The sequence below is a fragment of the Chiloscyllium punctatum genome, chromosome 8, assembly GCF_047496795.1.
Source record: "Chiloscyllium punctatum isolate Juve2018m chromosome 8, sChiPun1.3, whole genome shotgun sequence".
Lineage (NCBI taxonomy): Eukaryota > Metazoa > Chordata > Chondrichthyes > Orectolobiformes > Hemiscylliidae > Chiloscyllium > Chiloscyllium punctatum.
In genome coordinates, this window is record NC_092746.1 from 34225188 (window position 1) to 34252055 (window position 26868).

At 40.0% G+C, this 26868-nt stretch overlaps 1 protein-coding gene across 8 annotated transcripts in view; it reads left to right on the forward strand.

The window, feature by feature from the left end:
• Positions 1–26868, forward strand: part of snx13 (sorting nexin 13) — a 188986-nt gene that overhangs the window by 18180 nt on the left and 143938 nt on the right. For 7 of the 8 annotated variants that reach the window (XM_072575355.1, XM_072575356.1, XM_072575363.1 and 4 more), the window contains one exon: positions 21147–21259. In XM_072575355.1, coding sequence (XP_072431456.1) covers positions 21147–21259 — 113 coding nt within the window. Of the gene's footprint in view, positions 1–21146; positions 21260–23893; positions 24068–26868 lie in introns of those variants that run through there. The other variant, XM_072575358.1, reaches the window with a different exon arrangement.

A 26868-nucleotide genomic window follows, 5' to 3' on the forward strand; every position in this document is an offset into this window, starting at 1 on the left:
GGTTTGAAGGCACAGCCACTACTTCAGATGAAGTGGTATGTGAACTGGTGGATGGAGTGAGAGGAGCAGGGTGTTTTCAGGACTGGAGGTACTACAGGGTTCAAGTAAGACCATTGAGACCAAGGTCAAAATTGTTTTTTTTTTGTTTTGTTGGATTTAGAGTCAATGGACCTTGGTGAGCATAGGGGGCGAGGAAGCTGGACTTTGTGTATGTTCGAAAATAAGCAAGTGTTGAGCTCAGGTTTTGATGATAGAAGGTGATGGGTCAAGGAATGTTGGATTGGTCAAGGAGCAAAACCAGGGATGAATCTTTTGCAACACATGGGTTGAAAGAGTGATGGAGATCTCTGTGCAAATGAGTTGAATGTAAGCTCTTTATGATGGAGTAAATGTGATTGGAAACCCAGCCCATCCATACTTACTGTTGAAAAGTTTTCACTTTTCGATTTGTGTATTCTTTGTTCAACCGTATGTTGATATGTGTGAAAACTTGAAGTAACTGTACATGCTCAAATTTTTCTATTCCTGATGCAGTGAACCCCCCTCCCCCAATACAATTAGGATAATTTCTAAATGATTGTGGCATTGTTGCAATTCTCAAACTTGCTATTTACTTTCTAGTTGAAGATCTTTCCAAACAGTTCAAAAAATTATAATCGGACTCTATTATTTTTATACTCAACAGTGTGTTTGCTTTTATTCCCCATATTTGGCAATTTGTAAAGGATGATGTGCTATTTTTAAAAAAGAGTTGAAAAGAAAATTTGAAGAAACCACTGCCCTGTTTAAAAAAAAATGAGATGTAGGATAAGTTTAGCATCTATCAAAAGTTTCTTTGAGATAATCCAGAAACGGCTGATTGGCCTACTCATATGATCTTATGGCAATTTTATATAATTACAAATGTTTTACTTCACTCTCTTTGGTGCCTTTTAATGTTGCACTGTAACTTTGATTATACTGCATCAATACAATCCAAATTTAAATGTTAAATTTAACATGGAGTTTTATTCCATTGTACTTTTATTTGCTGAAAGAATATTTTCTACTGTTGTTGTTTGAATGACCTTGTGCTGATTTGCATATATATTTTTTTGAAGAAAAGCTTTATTTTAGCTGAACTGAAAAAAATAGTTGCAAAATGTTGTTGTGACGTATTTGTTTTGGTACACTGTGCTGTCAGCATTCTGTTGAGCAAATTTACCTCTGTGTACTTCATTATGTGCATAATAGTTGAAGCATATAGGAAAACTTGTATTGTGCTTTTAATGAAGTTGTCCCAAGGCAATTAATAGGAGTGTTATCAAACAAAACTTGGCACTGTGCTGTATGAACTATTAGGGCAGGTGACCAAAAGCTTGCTCAACAAGGATGTTTTAGGCATTTCTTTAAAACAAGAAGAGATTAAGAAAGTTAATTCTAGAGTTTGTCAAGGCTGACATTCTAACAATACAGGGTATGCCATTTAGGGCTGAGATGAGAACCTTTTTTTTTCCACCCACAGAGTGGTGATCCTGTGGAATTTTATGTCCCAAAAAGTGGTTGAGGCCAACACATGGAATATTTTCAAGAAGAACTTTGATCCTTTTAGCCCTAATATCTAAGGGAATGGGAGAAACTTGATGAAACATTTGATATACCATATTCCTATTGAATGATGGAGCAACCTTGAAGGAGTGAGTGGCCCACTCATGCTTTTTTTAAAAATCATGCTCCTGTTTTCTATGTTTCTGTGTTTATCTTTGGCAGCTGAAGGCTAGAAGGGATGCATAACAAGTTGCTGCACTTCAAATCTGGTCTCAAATGAAACAATTGTATTTTCTAATCAACCTGTTCTTCAATGTTATTATGCATCTCTGGAGCTGGGGGACTTGAACCCAGGCATTCTGGCATAAAGGCAGAGACTGTACCTCTGTGCCATAAGAACCCTTCAAGTTAAACATTTGGTCTGAACCTGGGTGATTACATACAATTAAGGGATTAAGGTTGAATGGTGCAGTTTAGCTGTGTTATGAGCTGACCACTTTGGTTGTGACTAGGTTAAAAATCACACAACATCAGGTTATAGTCCAACAGGTTTAATTGGAAGCACACTAACTTTTGGAGTGCTGCTCCTTCATCAGGTGATCTCCAAATCTTGGTTGTGACTGTTAGTCAATGTTTATCATTGCCATTTTCAGACCCATTCATCCGAATGTTTAACTTTGCTTTGATCAAAAGCTTTTTCAATTTGCTTTCTGTTATTGCCTCGCTTCTACTTCTTGGGTAATGTCCTCCATACTGGTGATATCCTCAACTCCCCACTGCTCTAACTCCACCATGACTCAGTTCTGAATTGCATGTTTTGTGTTCAAAACTTATTTCAGGGCTTTCAAGTTGTGTCCACTAGTTCTAAACTCCTAACCAAGGAGAACATCTCAACTGCATTTATTCTATATACCTCTTAAGTATTTTGTAGGCTTTAATGAGATCACTACTCATTGTTCAAAAATTTAGATAATAACAGCTCAGTTTTCCATTTGGGCCAGGAGCACGCAGGTGAGACTAGTTTAGTTTGCACGTGCAGGTTAGATCAAAGGGTTGTCTTCTGTGCTGTATAACTCTAACAACCCGCTATCCCATGAACAAATCTAATAAACCTACATTGCACTCTCTCCAGTAACTTCCCTGCTGTAGTGGAACCATAGCTATACACAGTGTTCCAAGTGTGGTCCAACCAAGTTCCTGTACAATTTGAAGCAAGCCTTCACTACTTCTGTATTCTGATCCTGTTTTGATTTAAAGGTAACAGTTCATTAATCTTCCGAATAGATTGCTGCACTCACATTTTTACATGTCTTTTCTTGTTAGTTCTTTTAATATCTTCATTGCTTTGCATCTATTTTTGCCTTGTTCTACATTTAAAACAATTTGGGATGCTTCACTGTATTACCAGATTGGAAATAAAGAATATTTTGTGTTGACATACAATTTCAAAATGTTCGTAGTTAAATTTTATTTTTGTATTTTGCTTGCAAACACACAGCCATTTTAATATGTTATTTTGGACATTATTCCAGAAGATGTGAACAATTTAAATAATATCTAGAGATAATGTCCTTAGCTTATACTAGTCAGTGTGTAGGGAGAATGGTAGTGTCTTTCAAACTTCACTTGAAAATCAAAACCTAGGAAAGCATGAGATATTAGGAGAACTGATGCTGACAAAAATACCAGCCTCTTGGAGTTCATGATTTTTTTTATATAAAAGAATTGACAGGACCAGAGTTCCATGTTTTGTGACCTCACTTGCTTAATATTCAGATAAATGATATTAATGTAACAACTTGCTTTCTCTTTTAAATGTGGAATCGCTTGGGAGTAGTAATATCAGTTAAGGGAAATTGAGACATTGCAAGGGGTCAATGGTTTTAGTAAGCATCAAATTCATTGGCCTGAATTTTAAGGAAAGCAGGTGAGTGAATCTGTGAATTAGGGCACCATGTCATTAGCTACGTATCCATTGCTATCTACCCTTGCCCAACTGTGATTTTTACAGGAGTCCGGGAGGCATCTAGTGGATCATGTGCTTGTGGCCCATGTGAAGCTCTTAAGTGTGTGAGTATGTTCAATTAAGATCCCACCATTGCTTTTAATTAACAGGCATTGGAAGAGGCCTATGCTGTTTGGGACTGTTGGCCAATCGAATGAGAGTGGTGGGGAAGGCATGCATCATACCAAGCTTCTCGCACCAGTTGGAGACTCCTTTCCGTAATTTGATCATTCCCCACTATGTCTGAAAAATTAGGATGCTGCAGACTATATTTAGGAGAAAGTGAGGACTGCAGATGCTGGAGATCAGAGCTAAAAAATGCGTTGCTGGAAAAGCGCAGCAGGTCAGGCAGCATCCAAGGAGCAGGAGAATCGACATTTCGGGCATAAGCAGTTGGACAAGGGTAGATAGCAGTGGATACATAGCTAATGGCATGGTGCCCTAATTCACAGATTCACTTACCTGCTTTCCTGAAGAAGGGTTTATGTCTGAAACGTCGATTCTCCTGCTCCTTGGATGCTGCCTGACCTGCTGTGCTTTTCCAGCAACACATTTTTCAGCTGCAGACTACCCACACATTTATATTTGTGTGCAGGATGCCACCCTTCAGTGAATAAACTGGATTTGAATAACTGGAGCTTGAGATTATGAGCTCTTACTTGGATCAGTTGTTTGAAAATATCAAACAGGTTGCAGCATGTTGAGTGTGTATGTGTTTGAAAATATTTAAGGTGGAACTTGGTGAGAATAAATAGCTCAGTCCATAGGGTGTCATACTTTTAATCTGAGGATCCAGGTTCAGGTCCTTGTAAGGACAATGCTTTTGCGGGTTTGTTGGGTGCTGGTGGTGTCCTATCGCTGAGAGGAGACCTGCTTCAAAAGTATGGCATCTCTGAAAAGGTTGCTAAGAAAATATAAAAACAAACTTCTCTGCACTACACTATCTCCTTCATACCTAGTAATATTTGATGTTGTGACTTTAATAGTGTATACACACATTTAATTTTCAGCTATGATGTGAGAGTCCTAGAGATGTACAGCATGGAAACAGACCCTTCGGTCCAACTTGTCCAAGCCGGCCAGATATCCCAACCCAATCTAGTCCCACCTGCCAGCACCCAGCCCATATCCCTCCAAACCCTTCCTATTCATATACCCATCCAGATGCCTTTTAAATGCGGTAATTGTACCAGCCTTCACCACTTCCTCTGGCAGCTCATTCCATATATGTACCACTCTCTGTGTGAAAAAGTTGCCCTTGAGGTCCCTTTTATATCATTCCCCTCTCACCCTAAATCTATGCCCTCTACTTCTCGACTCCCCCACCCCAGGAAAAGACTTTGTCTATTTATCCTATCCATACCTCTCATGATTTTATAAACCTCTAAGGTCACCCCTCAGCCTCTAGCACTCCAGGGAAAACAGCCCCAGCCTATTCAGCCTCTCCCTATAGCTCAAATCCTCCAAGCCTGGCAACATCCTTGTAAATCTTTTCTGCACCTTTTCAGGTTTCACAACATCCTTCTGATAGGAAGGAGACCAGAATTGCACACAATATTCCAACAGTGGCCTAACCAATGTCCTGTACAGCTGCAACATGACCTCCCAACTTCTGTTCTCAATACTCTGACCAATAAAGGAAAGCATACAAAACATCATCTTAAAGAGTTTGCTACTTGTTGTTTTGTAGAAGCTGTTTGTTTGCTGGCAATTTTCAGAAGTTCAGAATGGATGATGGTTAAATTAATTAAACAATTTCACTATAGAATCTCACAACATAGAAGAGGCCCTTCAGCCAATCAAGCTTGTGCCATGAAAAGAACTGACTACCGAAACTAGTCCCACATTTCTGCACTAGGGCCATGGCCTTGAATGCTGTGACATTTCAAGTGCTCATCCAAGTACTTTTTCAAAGATTATGAGCTTGCCTGCCGCAACCACGCTCCTAGGCAATGCATTCCAGACCCTTATTACTTGGCTGAAAAAAGGTTTTCTGTTATCTCATCTCTTAAAGCTCCTGCTATTCTCTTTAAAATTGTGACCCCTTGTTATTGATCCTTCAGCTAAGGGGGAACAGCTGCTTTTCATTCACCCTCTCAAAGTCTCTCAAAATCGTATACACCACTACCAACATTCTTTGCTCCAAAGCTAATCCAGCCTCTGTTCATAACTGAAATGGTCCATCCTAGGCAACATCCTGGTGGATCTCTCTTTTGTGCAACTTCTAATGCAATCACATCCTTCCTGCAGTGCAGTGACCAGAACACAGTCCCAACATGATCATTAAATGCACAGCTTTGTTTGGTGAATGAGGGATTTTACATGGGTTCCAACCCTTCAGTATGCTTTCATGAGTGTTGTAGCCAGGGCTTTTACACTGAAACACATCATTTATCACCTATGGAAAAGGAAAATATTTATCCTTTCCAATAGTACCCAATGTTGACAGCTAAACTTATTTGGCAGAAACATCTCATCACCATATCTTACAAACGAATACTGAATTGCAATTTAGTTGACAGGGAGAATGGCAGTCTGCTCAAACATTCGTGCATTTTCAACGCTTGATCCTGGACCTTGATGTGTCAGTCTGCAATACTGTTGTTGACAACTGTTTCTTTGGAAGATCAGCAAACTGTAGGAAGAATTTTTTGAGTATATGATCCTTTAGCAATACTTGCACTTTCTTTGTGTGTCCTTGGGGTCTGCCAGAAGAATAGGGAGCTGCGTAATATGTGATTGGGCTGAACCTTGATGAAAATTTAAACATTTGATTTGAGAACTGCTTTGCAAGAATACATTTCAGAAGCAGGATGATAGTGTCTTCCACTCCACAGTAACTACCATGTATTTCAAAATCTTTAAAGGCATATATAAAACAGTTTGATCTATTCTATTTTACCATCTTTTCTTTGGCTTAATCTTTAATTTCATTGTTAATCCAACTTTGCAACATTGTGTGGTCATGGTTCAGTGAGATACCATGTTAAAACAAAAGCAAAACAAAAATATGACCGATGAAGTCAGGTTTCAGGTCTGGGATAAAATTAGTAATAACATCAGCTGGAGTCACACATTGGTTTTCTTTGCAGTTTCTGGAATGTCAATGGTAAAAATTTAAACTGATCCCTCCAAAAAATTCACTGAAACAAGCACACAATGTTGCAAAGTTGGATTAATGAAAGACTTGGTCATTCCTCATTTTTCTCCTTCCTTTTTGAATGTTACTTACTGTGATCCAGTATGTAACTCTTTCTTCTGCATTAGATTATGGAAGGCCATGCTTTTTTGACAACCTAGCTTTTATCCCATGTAACAATTTGTATTCTTAAAGTTGTACATGCGTATTGAGCAATTTGCAAACTATGCAGCAAACAATAGAACCCATAAATTCCATTAAACATGTTAAGTTTCGAAAGATCAATTCACCCTTCCAGTTATATTACTAATCTTTGCATTGGCTCTGTTTTAGTGCTGCAAATTCTTTGGTCTTGAATTGGACCCTGCTGATCACATTAAAGAATAGCACTTTGAAGGATATAATTTCTTATCTGAACACCAATTTGTATGCGGCTAAGATTAACATAAGATTAGAAGTAAATGTAGTGGAAAGAGTATTGTGGGAACAAGGGTTGTGTTCCATGGGGTGCTGACACAAGCAGTGGAACTCAAAAAAAATTATTTCAAGATTCTGCTAAGGTTCAGTTGGCAGTTATGAAAGCAAATACAATGTTATTATTCATTTCGAGGGCTGGGACATGAGAGCAGTGATGTACGACTGATGCTATATAAAACTCTGGTCAGATCGCATTTGGAACATTGTAAGCACTTTTGGGCCCAGTATCTAAGGAAGGATGTGCTGGCATGGAGGGGGTTCAGAGGAAACTTAGAAGAATGATCCTAGGGATCAAGGGCTTGTCATATGAGCTGTTGAGGACTCTGGATCTCTACTCAATGGAATTTAGCAGGATAAGGGAGTATCTGATTTAAACTTACAAAATACTGAGAGCCTATTGTAGATGTGGAGATGTTTCCACTAGCAACTTGGACTCTGAGTGAAGAGATGATCTTATAGAACAGAGGTGAGGAATTTCTTCAACTAGAGATTGGCCATTCAGTGCATTTAAGACAGAGATTCTTGATTAGTAAGGGGCTCAAAGGTTATGCAGCATATGCAGGTGAATGGGTTGTGAAACATATCAGCCATGATTAAAAGGCAGAGCAGATTCAATAAGTTGAATTACTGAATTCTGCTCCTGTGTCTGATGGCCTTAATAATATTCTTTGGTAGCTCCATCTGAACCAGGAGTTTTGTGGAAAGATTAAATGGCATAGTCACAAGGAGTGGGAGGTACGAGAGCTTGTAAGGAAAAATGAAGAATCCGATATAGTCAGAGTACAGTTATAACTTGTGCTACAGATAAGTAGGAAACTTTAAGTTTTAATGCAATAAACCAGAAGGAAGGAATTTTTTTCATTGAGTCAGACATTACAATGGAAGGGTAAGTTAGAATTGCACAAAGAAGGTAGGTGCTTGGATTATAAGGGGCACAATTCTTGTAATTTATTTTAGGTTGGAAGTTAGGACATGCCTACAAAATGGTCAGAATGGGGTATTGAATACACAAGTTTAAGTATACAGGGAACTTTGGTAACGTAGGAGGAAAACTCTGGATGCTTAAGGATGACATGACATAAATGAAGAGAAGGGACGTAATGTGAAGTAAGCTGGTAGTGGAGACTTTCTAGATCAAACTGAGAAAAACTAAGACTGTGTAGTACTTGTGTAGAACAGTACTTTAATAATTGTGGTACTATTAACTATAAAAAGTAGATAGTATAAATGTAGGGTTTAGGCATCATAAAGCAAAGACAATATTTTTAATGGGCACTTTGACTTCCATATAATATAGGTATACTAGCATATTAATTTGTTTGTGTCCAAGGTAGTTTTTTTACGACAGTGGTGTAGAGCCAACAATGGAGCATACAGCATTAGCTTGGTATGGACACGAATTGTGGATAGATATTTTTATTAACATTTAGAATATCATCAAGTTAAAATGATGGTTTGAAAGGGAGAAATGTGAAATGTTAAGGTTTTAGATTTAAGTAAGGCAGACTTCAGTGGAAAAGTTAAAGATTGTGCACATAATATTGGGCAAGCGGTTAATAGGTAAGACAATACGTTTGGCAAATGTAATTCCATGTGATATGGAGCAAGTTTATGCTCACCAAAGGCACAAAAACATTTGACCTCCCAAAAACTCATGTTAACTGAAGAATTAGAAAAGCAATATAAATCTAAAAGGAAAAGCATAAACAAATGCAGATTGTAGCAAAGTGAAGTAGTATCCAGACAAATAAGGACTATAGGAGGAATAGCAAAAATGACAAATACTGTTACAAAAAAGACTGTGAAAATAAACTTGCAAAAATGTCAAAATTAACAAAGACATTTACAATTATATTGAGTAAAACAAAATTGAAAATGAGTTGTTTTGTGTTTTTATTACTGTTGTGTGTTTTCAATGGTGGATACATTGAATAATTTAACCTGAGAACATTTGCAGTTAAGGAAGTGGCTAGTAAGAAACTAATATTGAAATTGGAATGGATGCTTAATCAACAGAAGCAAAACATCAATGCAGCAACTTGTATGTTGCAAAATAATGATAAATTGAACTGTAGGGGACCCTCCCAAAACTTAACGTGGAGCTTTGAGATACTGCGGGAGATATACTTATGTAGCCTGATTTGCCTACACCACAACCTACCTTTTAAAACAATGATAGTTGGTAAATGGGTGTAAATGTCCTTCATTTTTCAATTTGTTCATGCCTTGCAATGCCCTTATACTGTAAAAGGGATCAAAAACACTGGGAGTTCTGGCTCACCCATTGTCTCGGCATTCTTTCACCCCACCAAACTCATCTAGTCCTAACTCTACTTTATCCTCTTCCCTCTTGGTTCAGGCATTTCCCACCTACATCCGTGACATCAACCACGCCTTCCATCTCTTCAGTAACTTCCAGATCCTCTGCCCCCCTAGCTTTATCTTCATTATGGGCATGCAGTACTATACATGTCCATACCTGACAAGGATGGCCTTCAGGCCCTCCACTTCCTCCTCTCCAACAGACCCATCCAGTCCTCCTCCTCCAGTATGCTTCTCTGCCTTGCCAAACCAGCCCTCATCCTCAACAACTTGTCCTTTAACTTCTGCCATTTCCTTGAAATCCAGGTGGTGGCCTTCGGTGCCCAGATGGGCCCCAGCTACTCCTGCCTATTTGTCAACTCTGTTGAACAATCCCTCTTCATAACTCACACAGGCACTGTGCGCCATATCTTGCGCTGTTACGTCGATGACTGCATCGATGCAGAGCCCTGCACCCAGGCTGAACTGGAACAGTTTATCAACTTCGCGCACAACTTCCACCCTGCCCTCAAATTCACTTGGTCCATTTCAGACACTTCCTTCCCCTTTCTTGACCTCTCCATTTTAATCTCCGGTGACAGTATTCAGATGGACGTTTACTACAAATTCAGACTCCCATAACTGCCTGTACTACACCTTCTCCCACCCAGTATCTTGCAAAAACTCAATTTCGTTCTCTCAATTTCTCCACCTCCACCGCATCTGCTCGGATGAGGAGATATTCCACTCCCAAGCATCCCAGATGTCCACCTATTTTGAACAATGTACTTTTCCTCCCTCTATCATCCAGACAGCCCTCCACTGCACCACCTACGTTCCCTGTTCCACTGCTGTAAACCCGCCGCCTTCATACACAGGAAAGACATAATCTCCCTTGTCCTCACCTCCTCCCCCGCCAGTCACCGCATCCACCGTATTATCCTTTAAACATTTCTGCCAACTCCAATTAGACCCCACTACCAAGAATATCTCCCCACCCCTCTCTGCCTTCTGCAAGGACCGATCTCTTCGACACTCCTTGGTTTGTGCCACTCTCCCTACCAAACAACCCCACCCAAACCCCCAGATAACTTCCCCTCCAATTGGAAAAGATGCAAAACCTGCTGGTAAACCACCCCCCTCACCTCTATCCAGGGCCCCAAACAGTCCTTCCAGGTGAGACAAAGGTTCACCTGCCTCTCTTCCAACCCAGTTTACTGCATCAGGTGCTCACGATGTGGTCTTCTGTACATCGGGGAGACCAAACATAAACTTAGGGAATGGTTTGCCGAGCATCGCAGCTGGGCCTGCAGGGGTTGACCAGACCATTCGGTCACCACCCATTTTAATTCCCCTTCCCAGTCTTTTTTTTGACATGACCATCCTTGGTCTCCTCCATTGCCACAAAAAAACAAACTGCAAATTGGAGGAACAGCACCTCAACTTCTGCCTAGGCAGCTTACAGCCCGGATGACTGAACATTGAGTTCTCCAGTTTCAATTAACCTCCATTCCCAGCTGCTCCCTTCCACTCCTCCCTGCCACCAACCGAATTTGTTCCTCCCATTGACCAACCAGGTTGTACCCTCTACCTGTCTTCACCTATCCCCACCACCACCTTGCCCCCCTTTATCTGCAGCTTCCCTTACACCCACTCCCAGCCTTGAAGAAGGGTTACACCTGAAACATCGACTTCTCCACCACTTGATGCTGTCTGGCTTGCTGTGTTCCTCCAGCCTCCTATATTTCTATTTTGGATTCTAGCATCTGCAGTTTTTTTTTGGTCTCTAGACCTGTTCTCTCAATAATTTTTTGTTTTTGTCCCATATATTCCTGAGCTGGAACAGGGATTGATCCATTATATTAATGCTAATTTGAACATGTCATCATCTGTCTAGCCAATTGTTCATTTCAGTTATGAACAAAGAACAATTTGGGTACTTTTTTCCACTGGAAAGTAAAGAAATATAGGCAATCTGGTTGAAATATTCAAAGTTATGATAGATTTGCCTTCTCAAAACAATCTCCACTGCTATTTGCTGAGTCAATAATACAGCAGGGTTATTGGGTCAAAGAATGTGTCATCAGCAAAGGCACTACAGAAAACTCTGTGGCTCTTTAAAATGGAATTGAGCACCTTCACAGCATATGTGAAAAAAGTATGCAGTTATATTGACCACAAGTTATCAAAGCTACTGTTGCTGTACAGTTCCATTGATGGAAGTGGATTAAGCTTGAATATGAGGTTGCAGGATTAAATGCCTTGTTGCCTTTTGTGTTGTTTCTTGAGATAAACTAAAACAGAGATGTCATTGACAAATAGAGATGGGACAGTGTGGGTGGAAGCAAGTTAACTGAAAGAGCACATTAACTGAGGCAATAACCATTTTGCACTGGCATTTCTCATAGCCTTAGAAATATTTAGCTACCTAACAGTCTGTGCTTTTACACTTTGGATTGTGATCAAAAAGTGCTACTGTAGCATAATTGGTTTTCTCCTCAACTATTTCTTTAGCTCTGTGTGCCAACTGCCTTGTCATCTAAAAGCTATTTCAGTCTTGAGCAGCTGAGTAGCCAGCTATTAATCTCCTGATAAATATCAGCAACTGAAGTGAATGCTGGGAATTTTAATGGAATAAAACTAAGTGCTAGTCAGTAAATAAAACTGCTTAAAACTGATCCAGCCTTCAAGATTCAGGTTTAAATATTTTTTGTCACATTTTGGAAGGCGATAAAACAGTAACTTTTATTTTGCGGGAAATCACTTTTTTGTTTTATGGAATGTAGGAGTTACTGATAAAGCTAGCATTTCTTCCCATTCACAAATGCAGAAGATATTCACTAATCAAACATACTATCGAGGGTCCGGAATTGCATGTATGCAGCTTTAGGCCAGGAGGGACAATGGGCTTTTATGACAGTGTTTTTCGGGACATCGCTGCCACTGACTTTAAGCCTATTAACTTACTCATTGAAATTAAATTCCATCATGATACAATTATAACCTGTTTTCAGAGCTTTAACCTTGGCCTCTGGATTGTTAGTCCAGTGATGTTACCACTACGTTATGATCTTCTTACTGTGAACCTTTTATGTTATCAGATTTATTTGAAAATAATTTGTTCTCATACATTTCAACATATCGTTTATTTTGAATACATTATATACATTACAGAAAACCTGTTAAAATTATATGTTCTAGGTGTGCTTGGAGAAAAGCTGAATAAGAAACTAGCATAGTGTAGCCTGTTGTTAAATAACTTCAGCAGGAATCATTTAACATGTTAGACTTTAAAATATTTTTCAGCATGTCGACTATTATTTAAACATAGATTCAGTTTTACTACAACAAGTAGTTGATGATTGGACAGAAGGTAAAAAAACAGCATGATTCAAGGTTAATCAGTAGGTGGACGTCAGAGAATAAGAAAATCAGCAAGTGTTATTACATATATTTAAAAAGGTTGTATTTGTTGACAACAGTGCATTCATGCCATGTGCCATTTTAAATCACGCTTGTGCAGAATCGCTAAGATAAACTGTAAGCTCAGAGTTGCGCATCATCAGGAGATTTTGAGATCATCAATGGATCGTGATTTGGGCAATGGACTCAACTGCTATTAGTGAATTTTCATGTTGGCTTTGGCCTAATGACAGTTCGGTTTATAGCTAACCAGAGCTATGACTGCTACAAGCACCTGCACCCTAGGCCAGGGTGTCTGGAACCGTTCAGAGGAACAGTCACTGGACTCGAACTATTAACTCTGATTTATTTTCACAGATGCTGCCAGCCCTGCTGCTGAGCTTTTCCAGCAACTTCTGTTTTTGTGTCTGCAACACAGTTGGGGTGGCTGTGTAGAGAGTTCAAGAAGGAATGCGGGTCAATTGGATCTTTCTTCGTGAAGGAGATCCTCCTCAATTTCTGCGGGTTCCAAAATCTACTGACTTCAGGATTTCCCCAGCGGGGATTATTTTGATGTGACCTTCTGGAGCATGAAACCATGCAAGCTCCTCCTGAAGTATTTGAAGAAAAAGATGGTGAGGGTCCCCTGTTCACCTTGTCAGCAGCACTGCTGTTTATCCTACCTGTGCAAAAGTGCTGGCTAGTTACCATCCACATGTATGATCCCAGTATTCTGGCAGCAAATGTTCTGACCTTCCTGAAAAGGTACATGCAGTTGGAAGGCAACAGTGCTGGTATGATGCACATGTTTAGGATCTGGACAAGTAGGTGAAAGACAAGGTGAGGGTGAAATAAAAGTGATTCTGAGGGCGGGAAAGGTTGGCGAGGAGAGAAAGGAAGCCAGTGCAACAGCACAACCTCCACTGAAAAGTCACAGGCAATTGAAGAGGAGAAAACAAACTAGTTCAGGGAGTGAACAATGGCGGAGAACAACAGATAAAGGAAAATCCATCAGACCTGGCAAGCCCTCAGCAAAATTGGAAGAGACAGCTGCATGAAGGACATACCTCCCATGAAGATATCCGGAGGGATGGCCACCAACCAAAAAAAAAGACATTAGGAGCCCATCACAAAACTTTGAAATGGTGGACTTCGTGAGTGGTCCAGTGAAACATAATCCCTGTTCCTCGGGAGCCACATCACTGCTCTGGGCAACATGGAGGAGAACAAGATGGCAGCTCTGTCCAATTCAGAACTGATATTCTTGGCTTAGTACTTGCTCCAATGACACTGGATCGGGGCAAAAACCCTAGAGAGGAACAGGACAGTTGACTCAACTCTGAGGGTGCAACAGTTCACCATGGAGATGGAGGAGCTTGCACAGTGACAATACCATGGGTGAGTGCGTATTGGACGCTTGATAATGTAAAACCATTTGAAATAGGTTCGAAAATTGCCAACATTAACGTGTGTAGCTTTAAAACCACTACATGATGTGTTTCCACACTGGCTCCTCACAAAGGGTGACACACACATCTAACAGGACAAATATTAATTTACGAGATACCCTCCAAGAATTGTGAAAACACTTTTCATAGGACAAACAGGAAGAAAACTGACCATATGACTGTATGAAAATCAACTTGCCACTGCCAGATATGATCAGTACACACTCACTTTTGACATAGAATAACATTACAGCTGAACTCGGGTAGGATATTCCCGGAAATGCATCCATGCAAGTTATTTGGATGGGACTGAAAAATATGAAATGGCTGATCACCTTTATTGGGATTGAATTATAGACCCCCTAATGGTCATAGAAAAATTTGAGAAACAAATTTGTCAGGAGATCTCCGTTATCTGTAAGACTAATAGGGAGGTTATAGTTGGGGATTTAACTTTCCAAACACAGACTTGGACTGCCATAATGTTAAGGGTTTAGATGGAGAGGAATTTGTTAAGCATGTACAAGAAAATTTTCTGATTTCAATATGTGGATGTACCTACTAGAGAAGGTGCAAAACCTGACCTACTCTTGGGAAATAAGGCCGGGCAGGTGATTGGGGTGTCAGTGGGGGAGCACTTTGGGGCCAGCAACCATAATTCTATTCGTTTTAAAATAGTGATGGAAAAGGATAGACCAGATCTAAAAGTTGAAGTTCTAAATTGGAAAAAGGCCGATTTTGACGGTATTAGGCAAGAACTTTCAAAAGCTGATTGAGGGCAGATGTTAGCAGGTAAAGGGACGGCTGGAAAATGGGAAGCCTGTAGAAATGAGATAATGAGATTGCAGAGACAGTATATTCCTGTTCGGGTGAAAGGAAGGGTTGGTAGGTGTAGAGAATGTTGGATGACTAAAGAAATTGAGGGTTTGGTTAAGAAAAAGAAGGAAGCATATGTCAGGTATAGACAGGATAGATCGAGTGAATCCTTAGAAGAGTATAAAGGAAGTAGGAGTATACCTGAGAGGGACATCAGTGGGCATGAGATACCTTTGGCAAATAGCGTTAAGGAGAATCCAAAAGGTTTTTACAAATACAATAAGGACTAAAGGGTAACTAGGGAGAGAATAGGGCTCCTCAAAGGTCAGCAAGGTGGCCTTTGTTTGGAGCCGTACGAGATGGGGGAGATACTAAACAAGTATTTTGCATCAGTGTTAACATGGAAGATATACAATATAGGGAAATAGATGGTGACTTCTTGAAAAATGTCCATGTTACATTTGTGTTGGATTGTGCTTGAGGAAGTGCTGTATGTCTCGAAACGCTTAAAGGTGGATAAATCTCCAGGACCCAATCAGGTATACCCTACAACTCGTGTGAAGCTTGGGAAGTGATTGCTGGGCTCCTTGCTGAGATATTTGTATCATCGATAGTCACAGGTGAGGTGCCCCAAGACTGGAGGTTGGCTAATGTGGTGCCACAATTTAAGAAAGGTGGTTATGACAAACCAGGAAACTATAGATCAGTGAGCCTGACGTTGGTGGTGGGCACATTGTTGGAGGGAATCATGAGAGACAGGATGTACATGTATTTGGAAAGGCAAGGACTGATTTGGTATAAAAGGAGTTCCTGATGAAGGGCTTTTGCCCAAAATGTTGATTTTCCTGCTCCTCAGATGCTGCCTGACCTGCTGTATTTTTCCAGTCCCACCCTCTCCATTGATTAGGGATAGTCAACATGGCTTTGTGCATGGGAAATCATGTCTCACAAACCTGACTTTTTTTGAAGTAATAAAGAGGATTGATGAGGGCAGAGCGGTAGATATGATCTGTATGGACTTCAGTAAGGTGTTCGACGAGGTTCCTCATGGGAGACTGGTTAGCAAGGTTCAGTCTCATGGAATACAGGGAGAACTAGCCATTGGGATACAGTACTGGCTTAAAAGTAGAAGACAGGGTGGTGGTGGAGGGTTGTTTTTTAGGTTGGAAGCCTGTGACCAGTGGTGTGCCACAAGGATCGGTGCTGGGTTTGCTACTTTTGGTCATTTATTTAAATGATTTGGATGTGAGCTTAAGAGCTATAGTTAGTAAGTTTGCAGATGACACCAAAATTGGAGGTGTAGTGGACAGCGAGGAGGGTTACCTCAGAATACAACGAGATCTTGATCAGATGGGCCAATGGGCTGAGGAGTGGCAGATGGAGTTTAATTCAGATAAATGCGAGGTGCTGTATTTTGGAAGGCAAATCTTAGCAGGACTTTATACACTTAATGGTAAAGTTCTAGGGAGTGTTGCTGAACAAAGAGACCTTGGAGTGCAGGTTCATAGATCCTTGAAAGTAGAGCTGCAGATAGATAGGATAGTGAAGAAGGCGTTTGTTATGCTTTCCTTTATTGGTCAGTGTATTGAGTACAGGAGTTAGGTGGTCATGTTACAGCTGTACAGAACATTGGTTAGGCCACTTTTGCAATATTGCTTATAATTCTGGTCTCCTTCCTATCAGAAAGATGTTGTGAAACTTGAAAGGGTTCAGAAAAGATTTATAAGGATGATGCCAGGGTTGGAGGATTTGAGCTATAGGGAGAGATTAAATAGGCTGGGGTTGTTTTCCCTGGAGCGTCAGAGGCTGAGGGGTGACCTTTCTGGGGTTTATAAAATCATGATTTGATTAGATCAGATTAGATTCCCTACAGTGTGGAAACAGACCCTTCGGCCCAACAAGTCCACACTGACACTCCGAAAAGTAACCCACCCAGACCCTCTAACGAATGCACTTAACACTATGGGAAATTTAGCACAGCCAATTCACCTGACCTGCACATTTTTGGACTATGGGTGGAAACTAAAGCACATGGAGGAAACCCACGCAGACACTGGGAGAATGTGCAAACTCCACACGGACAGTTGCCTGAGGCTGAAATCGAACCTGGGACCCTGGTGCTGTGAGGCTTCAGTGCTAACCACTGAGCCACCATGCCGCCCATGAGGGGCATGGATAGGATAAGTAGACAAAGTCTTTTCTCTAGGGTGTGAGAGTCAAGAACTAGAGGGTATAGGTTTAGGGTAAGAGGGAAAAGATATAAAAGGGACCTAAGGGGCACCTTTTTAATGCAGTGGGTGGTGTGTGTATGGAATGGACTGCGAGAGGAAGTGGTGGAGGCTGGTACAATTGCAACATTTAAAAGGCATCTGGATGGTTATATAAATAGGAAGTGTTTGGAGGGATATGGGCCAGGTGCTGGCAAGTGGGACTAGATTGGTTTGGGATATCTGGTCCACATGGATGAGTTGAACCGAAGGGTCTTTTTCCTTGCTGTACATCTCTGACTTTATTTCCAACTACACAGACAACAAATTCACCTGGGACAATGTAACCATCCTAGCACAGGCAAAACAGAGACCCGTGAGAGAATTCATGAAAACCTGGTACTCTAACCAGAACTCAATCAACAAACACATTGAACAGGACATCATATACAAACCAATCAGATACAGAACTGGAAGTACCAAAAAACAGATTCACACAAATAACAGGTGGGTCAGACTGCCAATACCATATTGAAGGTGCACTGATGTCACCTAGTGAGGCGACAAAACATTTGCCGAAAACCAAACCAGCTCTGCAAATGAATCTACGACTTCCGAACCTATTCCTGCTGCAAGTGATGGGAATTGATGTCAAGGAGGACGTCATGTGGTGAAGTGCCAGCAACCCACACACTTTGTCTGAGGCCTCCAAGATAATATTTGATCCAGGGTTTGGTCCATGCAGTAGGATGAGACATTTTGCATTTATTCTTCCAGAAGGTGCACCTGGAGAGCTCTGTGATCAGCAGCCTGAAGGAAGAAGATGGGTCAGTAATGTCATATCAGCCTGACATCCTGAGGCTCAGCCAATCCTTTTATGCTGGACTATATGACGCAAAACCCACAGACAGCATGGTCTCTCAATCATTGCTGTCTTCTGTCACTGTGGTCTTAAACAACAACATTCAGGAAAGGCTGGACCAGCTATTATCTCTAGGTGAGCTGACCAAAGCCCTTGAGTCCTTTGGAAAAGAATAAATCTCCCCTAAGTGATGGCTTATCAGCCGTGTTCTATTTAGCTCTGTGTGACTTGGTAGATCAGGACCTGCTGGGGGTGTACGACAGTATGCTTCTGGTAGATAGCTTGTGTGAATCCATGAGGAAAGAGATCGTCACCCTCAAGTACAAGAGGAAGGAACTTGGAACTTAGCGACCAATTTCACTTTTGAATGTGGATTATAAAATCCTGTGTACAGTCATGCCAATTAGGTCAGGTCTTCTCTGGGATTAGTGATTTACCCCAACCACTCCTGTGCTGCACTGGGCAGGAAGATCCCTGAAAGCTTTGCGCTCTTCAGGGATACGATCGCCTACATGCAGGACAGGGAAATGGACGTCTACCTCATCAGTATTGGTATGTAACACCACCCTCATTCTGATGGCTGTCTTTGACCATCAGCTGAAACAGGCTGTGTAGAGACCCTTGGTATTCAAAAGCTAAGTGTCACTGTATACTGATGTTCTGTCTAGCCCTGGTGTTACAAAGGATTGGCCTGGCCTTGTTGCTCTGGAACGCAAATAGTTTGATCATTCTGTATCATCTGTCTCTTGTGGAAAAATTTGTAAAGAAATACACTTGACTACAAGTCCATCAGGCAATGGTCAGCACATAGCATCCTCTAACCTTCCGGGAGAAAGAGAGAGTTGATCATGTTGGGTGGTTCCCTGAGCAGACTGTCAAAGTAATTTTGGCAGTATGCCTCATTGCCAGAACGTCCCAATTAGCACCATGATATTGCTTGGCTGATCCTGAGAAGGGCTGTGTATACCCGATCCCAGGACACTGCATGCTGCCAATGAAGCAATGGTGAGGTTTGGGAGAAGGAACTGTCACTCGTCTTCTGGAATGTGCCTTTGCAAAGAAGGTCTGAAGAACGATACTTTGGATTTTGAAAAGGTTCTTCTTGAGCAACTCTGTGACACAGGGCTCGACTCTATGGTCTGTTCCCCTAGATTAAGGAATTTAGTGTAATTTCAATCATCAGCAAAGAAGTACTGAGCGACTGATGGATCTGCAGGCTGACAAGTCCCTCGTTTCAAATGGATTTCATCCTAGGGTTTTAAAAGTGGTGGCTTATGAGAGCATTGGTGGTGATTTTCCAGAATCCAGCAAATTTTAGAAACATTCCAGCAGATTGGAAAGTAGCAAACATCAATCCTTTCTTGAATAAAAGAGGGAGGCACAAAACAGGAAGCTATAGGCTAGTGAGCTTGACGCATGCCTGTCATAGGGATGATGTTAAAGTTGATCTTGAAGGAGGCTTTTAAGGAACAGTACGTTTATCAAAAGTATTGGAGTTTTTTGAGGAATTGTCATTTGATGATAATTAAGGGGACTCTGTAGATGTACTGTAATTGGATTTCCACAAAGCATTTATCAAGGTACCACGTAAAATATTAATGCACAAAGAAGGAGCTCATGGTGTAAGAGGTACCATAATGAGAATTTTGTTTTCTTAGCGTTTGGAACTCTGTTCCACTGGTGGTGGAATCAAAGGCAGTTTCTTGATAAGTAATGAGGTGGAAGATGAGAAGGGTAAGTGGGATTGTCGAGTAATCAATTCATTCATAATTTTATTGAATGGCAGAGCAGACTCGAAGAGCTTTCCCCTCCTGCTTAGCAACCGAACTTCATAAGATCAACTCATTTTATATTTATAAAAGGTGGGATTTCTTCATCACTGTATCATGGCAAATATAAAGATTTAAGTTCTGATAATTTAAATTCTGCCTTGATCATGTGTATATCCCAATCTTTTTACTTGGTGGTTTTTGTCTGAAGACTTTTCAGTGTTGGCTATTTATGGTGCTTGCTGAGATCTGTCCAGATGAAATTAGAATTGAATTAATCACAGAAAATGTGAAATCCACACCGCTGGATTTTTATAGGTGACGTTTCTCAAGGGCTGTGGTGAGCAACCTCGCTGCTAATTGCAGAATCCAAGTCAATGTTTGTGCAGCTTATTGTCAAAATAAATCTTGGAAAAGAATTTTCAAAATCCTTTTTCAACTTTTTTTTCAGTCTGAGGTCTTTTATATGTAATGGTGCTGATAGGATCTGACTCTTTTTGTGTGCTTTCTAATACCAAAGAATGAGTCCAACACAGTTTGGTTTTAATTAGACAGTTGGGTATAATTCTGCTTATGGGAGTGATGTACGGTGGGCAATTCATATAAACCAGCACAGTGTCTTGATTTAAGAGTAACTGCAAATCTTCTGTGCTATTTGAGGCAGAAAAAAGTTTATGGGTCGTGTAAGCTACTTGTGGAAATTAATTTACAGTGTACCTAAATCTTTGAACTTGAATTGAATTATACAGTGCTTTGACATATTGCATGATAATATCAAGGAATTTATTGAATTCCCCCACCCCACCCCACCAACCCAAGAGCCCATACTGTCAACATGTCTTTTACATGCCTTGCATAATGGCCCAGAGCATGTAACCAGAGGTGGTGCAAATTATTAAGAAAATATTTTTCTCTATTTTTAGTGTCTACATTTGTGCCTGATTTAAACATTTGAGTGCTTGGTTTTACTTGCCACGGTTGGATTGTAATTTACTGTTAAGTTATATATGCTGAAGAAGGGCTTATGCCCGAAACATCGATTCTCCTGTTCCTTGGATGCTGCCTGACCTGCTGCGCTTTTTCAGCAACACATTTTCAGCTATGCTGTAAATTACTCCAGTTTTTATCAAATATTGTTGGACATGCCTTTATGTTCTCTTTCCTCACACATGCTTTTTTTGTTATTGTTTCAGGCTGGTGTTTCCATATGGGGATGGGGAGGCCTTGGCGTCATTCTTTTTGTAGTCACTTTTGGACCTTTTGCTATATTTTACTTTGCGTTCTATATCCTGTGCTTTCTTGGTGGGTAAGTATAATGTTTTATTACAACATTGTATCCTCTATTATCTCCGTAGATAAAAATGATGTTACTTGTGGATGTCTGCTGTATTAACTATTTGAGTCTGTGACTGTTCATCGAAAATGATGCATGGAAGTATTTAATTCTTGACTCATTTATGTCTGTGCTGCACAATCTTCTTTCAAATTGAGTATCTTGCTAGAAATTGTAATTGACTTTATTTTTGAATTTTAACACTGATTTAAAATCCAGCTGTGGTAGTAAAAATGTTTCTTCGGTTCAATGTTATAAAAATACTGGAGTAGCTGCTCACAAAAAGGAGTGGCAGTGGTGCAGTGATAATGTCACTGGACTAGTAATGCAAGAGTACAAGCTTGAATCCCACCACAACAGATATTGAAATTTAAATCCAGTGATATCTGGAATTGAAACCTAGTTGAATGACCATTGTTTATTCGTTTGAAAAATAAATCTGGCTTTCTAACTTTTTTAGTGAGGGAAATCTGCTGTCTTGTTTGGTCTGGCTTGCTTTTGACTCCAAATCCACCAAAATGTGATTGACTGACTGACTGACTGACTGATGAACTAACTCTTCTCATATGGTCCTGATAGCCACACAGTTGTATCAAACCGCTATACCTTCTGAAGTAGTGCAGACTACTCTGTATTGACCTAAGCACTGGAAATGAAAATGGAGAATTTTTAACCCTGTTGCCCTAATGATTTCCTGTTGTGCAGTAGCTTTTATGCCAAAATTAGGAGACCTGTCAAAAGGAGATAACTTTTGGAATGCACCTATGGCAGGTTGTAAAGGAAACAACAAAAATGAGAAAGGCCAGTCTGCGATTCACAGAAACATCCATATGTCGCAGCAGTAGAAGTACATAAAAATAAGGTGTCAGTGTGGTGAAGCTGCCACATTGCACTCCTTACATACCAAACAGTGGAAGTCACTTGCACTGAACAGAACTGAGCGATCCCACAATCAGTACATCAGATTTCAGCTCTCCAGTTCTGTCACATCTGGTTATAAATGATAGTGGATATTTCAACAGATAACAGAAGTCTTCACAAGTAACCCCATCCTTATTGATGACGGAGTCTAGCACATTAGTTCTAAAATAAGAACACTGATCCAACTGCATCTCTCTTCTTCCTGAGCTCCCCAGAATTACACGTCAGTCTTCAACCAATTTGATTTGTCAGAGTGACATCTAGAAATTTTGTTTTTTATTGTTTCATTACAATGATAACAAAAGACAGCATTTGTTAGCCATTCATGATTGCCTTTAAACTGAATGGCTTGGTCAACAATTTCAGAGGGTAGTTAAAAACCTGTGTGGAGTCATATGCATGCCAAACCAACTAATTATGATAATTTTCTTCTTTAAATTTAGTAGATTTGTGAATCAAATGTATGTTATCACAGTCAATTATAGTTTAGTGGTTGACCTTACTTAGACTAGTTTTATATTTCAGATTTGTTTGAATTTTAATTCAACTAGCTGCCACAGTGGGATTTAATCACTGTAATCACTAAACCAGTGATTTAGTCACTGTATCTGGGTTTTTGGATTATTAGACCAGCGACATTAACACTATATCACAATCTTCTCTTGAAATGCACTGGACATTCTAAAGATTGAGTTCTGACAACATTCTAGCAATAGCATTGAAGACTTGTGTCCCAGAATGAGCTGCACCCATAATCAAATGTTTGCAGTACAGCTACAACACTGACATCTTCCTGACAATATAGATATTAGCCAGGTTTGTCCTGTACACAGAAAGCAAGACAAATCCAACCTGGCTAGTTATCACCTTTACTAGTCCTCTTCATCAGCACAATGATGGAAAGCACCATTGTCACTTGCTGAGCAATAACCTATTCATTACTTATTTTGGATTCAGGCTAAACTAAGAAACAGGTCATTTGGCCCAACAAGTCCATACTGACCCTCCAAAGAATATCCCACCCAGACCCATTCCCCTACCACTCTATATTTCCCCTAACCAACGCACCTAGCCTACACATCCCTGAACACTGGGCAAGTTAGCCCATGTGGGTTCTACTTGGACCATTTGGTTCCTGACCTTGTGACAACCTTTCGTTGAAAAAGAAGCCAAGGCACTGAACAGCAGAGGTGAAATGATAGTGACTGCCTTTGCTCTTGTAGCAGTGTTCAATTGAGTCTGGCATCTGGGAATTGTTGTGAGATAGAAATTGACTCTCCCTACTGTTTGGATTCACAGCCAGTACATCGGACGATGGATATGTTTGTTGAAGATTACTCATTTCCATCCCAGACATCACTGCAGGGGTTTGACAGGGTATTGGCCTTGGCCTAACCTCTGTATGCTTCATCAGTGACTCTCTTTCCATCATAACAACAACTGGGAGACTTGCTTATGATTACATAAGTTTCAATGCTATTTGTGATTCAGCAGCTCAGCTCCATGCACAGTAACACCTAGACAGCATCCAGGCTTTGATCAGTGGTGTTGCTATTACTTGCCTCTAATTGTCACGTAGTCACGTAATGGCTATGCTAAACTAGAGGCAAAACTAAATGTTTTCTCTTGGCTTTCAATGGCATTACCACTGCTGAATTGCTAAACTTTTGTAATCTATCTGTTCAGAGATGTTCTTACATGCCTCTGGAACAGAAGGGACTTCAACCCAGGCCTCCTGATGCAGGGGTAGGGACTCTACCACTATATCATAAGAGGGCTCGAAACACTGGTATAGGCCAAATGGACCTGTTCAGAGATATTATGACACAACTTTGGACCAGATGGAACCTGAACCCAGATGTAAGGGCGTTACTGCTGCACCACTTTGGTATCTCTTTATAAAAATGTAAAGACTGAGAATTGCTTTGTATCACAGTTGAATAATTTTGGCACAGTTATGTGCTTATTAAATCAGCTTTTATTAAGCTGGTCAGGTTTTTGTTTAATAAAAAGATCGTGTATGCTTTTGCAGTTGTAGGATTTCATTTCAAAGAAGATCTCTAGCTTTTTGGGGAAAGAATCATAAGAGTTCCTCATTTTTTTTGCACTCTTTTATGGATTAATTTAATTACCATTGCTTTTGGACATGTTTTGTGGGATCCTTTGCAGCCTAGAAAAGTTCTCCCCTTCAATCAGTACATTGTGTTTAGTAATAGATTATATTTTTATGAAATTAAATTTTGGCATAATCAGAGAATCTCTACAGTGTGGTCTGTTGAGTCCATGCCGACTGTCTGAAGAGCATCCCACCCTGACCCAAACCCCTACCTTATCCTGCATTTCCCATTGCAAATCCAATTAGTCTGCACATCCCAGGACATCCTTGTAACCTGCACATCTTTGGACTATAAGAATAAACTTGGGACACCCAGAGTAATCTCATGCAGACACTGGAAGAATGTGCAAACTGGAATTGAACGTGGGTCCTTGGCTCTGTCAGGTAGCAGTGCTAACCACTGAGCCACCATGCCACATAATCTGTTTCAACGTATAAGAAATACTTACAGATTTAATTTGTTTGGCTAGGCAATCATTCCAAGTAAAATGACTTGTGTAAATAAACTTGTGACCAGGAGTCAATTTGGGTTCATAATACAACATAATTTTCTGTTGGGTTTTGTTATACTTGAAAGGCTTTAAGGACAACCCAAATCTCAATGTAGTATAGCTACTTTGTTCACTTAAATCATAGTAATGTGATTCATTGCCGATGCTTAACCCAAAAAAGTTATTCCAACACTAACAAGGGGCAGTTTGGAGTGTGCATGTGGCACAGTCCAAAGTGTAACATAGAACAAGCAAGTTTAACTTTTGAACTTTTATTTTAATTTCAGAAAACATAGCCTCTTCATGTTGATCAGCACTGAAAGTTTGTGGTTTTTCAGTTTGAAATAATTTTCAACTTATTCAACTAATTTTAGTGAGGCAATCTTCTAAAGTTGTTCTTTACCTCAATCTTGGAAAATGTTTCAAAAGCTTGTTAAGCCTCCACCCTGTTCTGGTTTACACTGAATGGCAATGTGTTTATTGTCTAACCAACCTGTTCAGACATGTTATGACACGCCTCTGGGGCAGGTGGGACTACATGGTAGTTCAAGAACCCACTCTTGAACTACCATGTATTCCTTAGAAAATTGTATGCCAAATTTGTACCTCATTGTGTGTTAATGCAGCGAATAGGCAGTTTGTACAGGATCTTGGATCGCTGTTAATTTTATGAAAGCACATCTAACTCCACTCTATAGTTTTAACCCCCTCTCACACTAGGACCATGATAGAAATTAAGGGATTGCTGTTCTTGCTTTTGTTTAATTAGCTACCTTAACAGATAATTACTTAGTTTATATTTGAACAGTATTTATGGTCATAAATTGCTTGTCAATTTTGTTTTAATCCTAAAAACAATAATATTGGTAAATGTTTCTTAAAAAAGATCTATTTCTAGATGTTAGAATTGAAAAGTTGCTATGTCATAGTAAACTACTACAAAACTTTGATTAGACTAAACTCTGAATGTTGTGAGAAGTCTTGGTGTTCAGTTGATGAACTCCTAGTCTTTGCATTCCACTCTTTTCATAAGCTATTGTTGAAATTTTGAAAGAAAATTTCCAATGATGTTGTGTGTGGATAAGACCAGTGCTCTTTTTAACTTGGACTTGGAAATGCAGGGCATGATATCAAAGTTTGCAACTAAAACCAAGTATAATTACAGCAGACTTCAGGAGCGCAGAGACTGAAAAGTATCTTTCAGAAGAGGATTGGATAAATATTTGAAATGAAATTACAGGGCAATGGAAAAGAGCAGGAGCATAAGTCTAAATTATAAACGGCTCTTAAAAGCTGGTACAGTCCAAATGGCATCCTTTTATATAATGTATCAATTTATGATTCCATCTCAATGCAAGGATATGGAGACCTTGGCAAAGGTGCAAATGAATAGTTACAAGATAACACTAGAACTGACAGGTCGCAACATATTGGGAAAGATATAAGAGTCAGGATAAAGATAAAGCTGAAGAGTGACCTAATGGAGGCTGTAAAAACAAAAAGATGAATGTTGGTTGCAATTAAATTCATGCTATTGTACAGATAAACGTTTAGCCTTTCTTCCGAATTAAACTTAGAAGAAAGCCAACTGCTGTATCTATTTTTAAAAGTCACAGCACTTGAGGGGTTTAAAACACTACATGTCAAAAAATACATCTTAGTGCAGTCACCTGAAGGATGAGAACAGGGGAAAATTGCCCCACATCCTTCTCCTGTTTTTACAGTGTGTCTGGTTGAAGGGAGCAGCTTCTGATGGAGCTAACCATCAGCATAGACCATTGGGAGAGAGGTCTACCTCTGTACTGTCGACTCAACATAACTTAATTCAATATTTGTTGATTTCAGCTGCTGGAAATTAAGCTACAGTAATTTACTTATGCTTTCATTAGTGTAAATGTCTGCATAATATGATCGGTTCATGCTGACAAAGGATCATGTGAAATGATTTACAATGTTTGCATGTATTGTATTCATTTTTATTAAGTCACAAGGTTTTATTATGGATTGTCCTCCAGGGTGGAGTTGATAACTTTACATACAGTTCTAAAATTTGA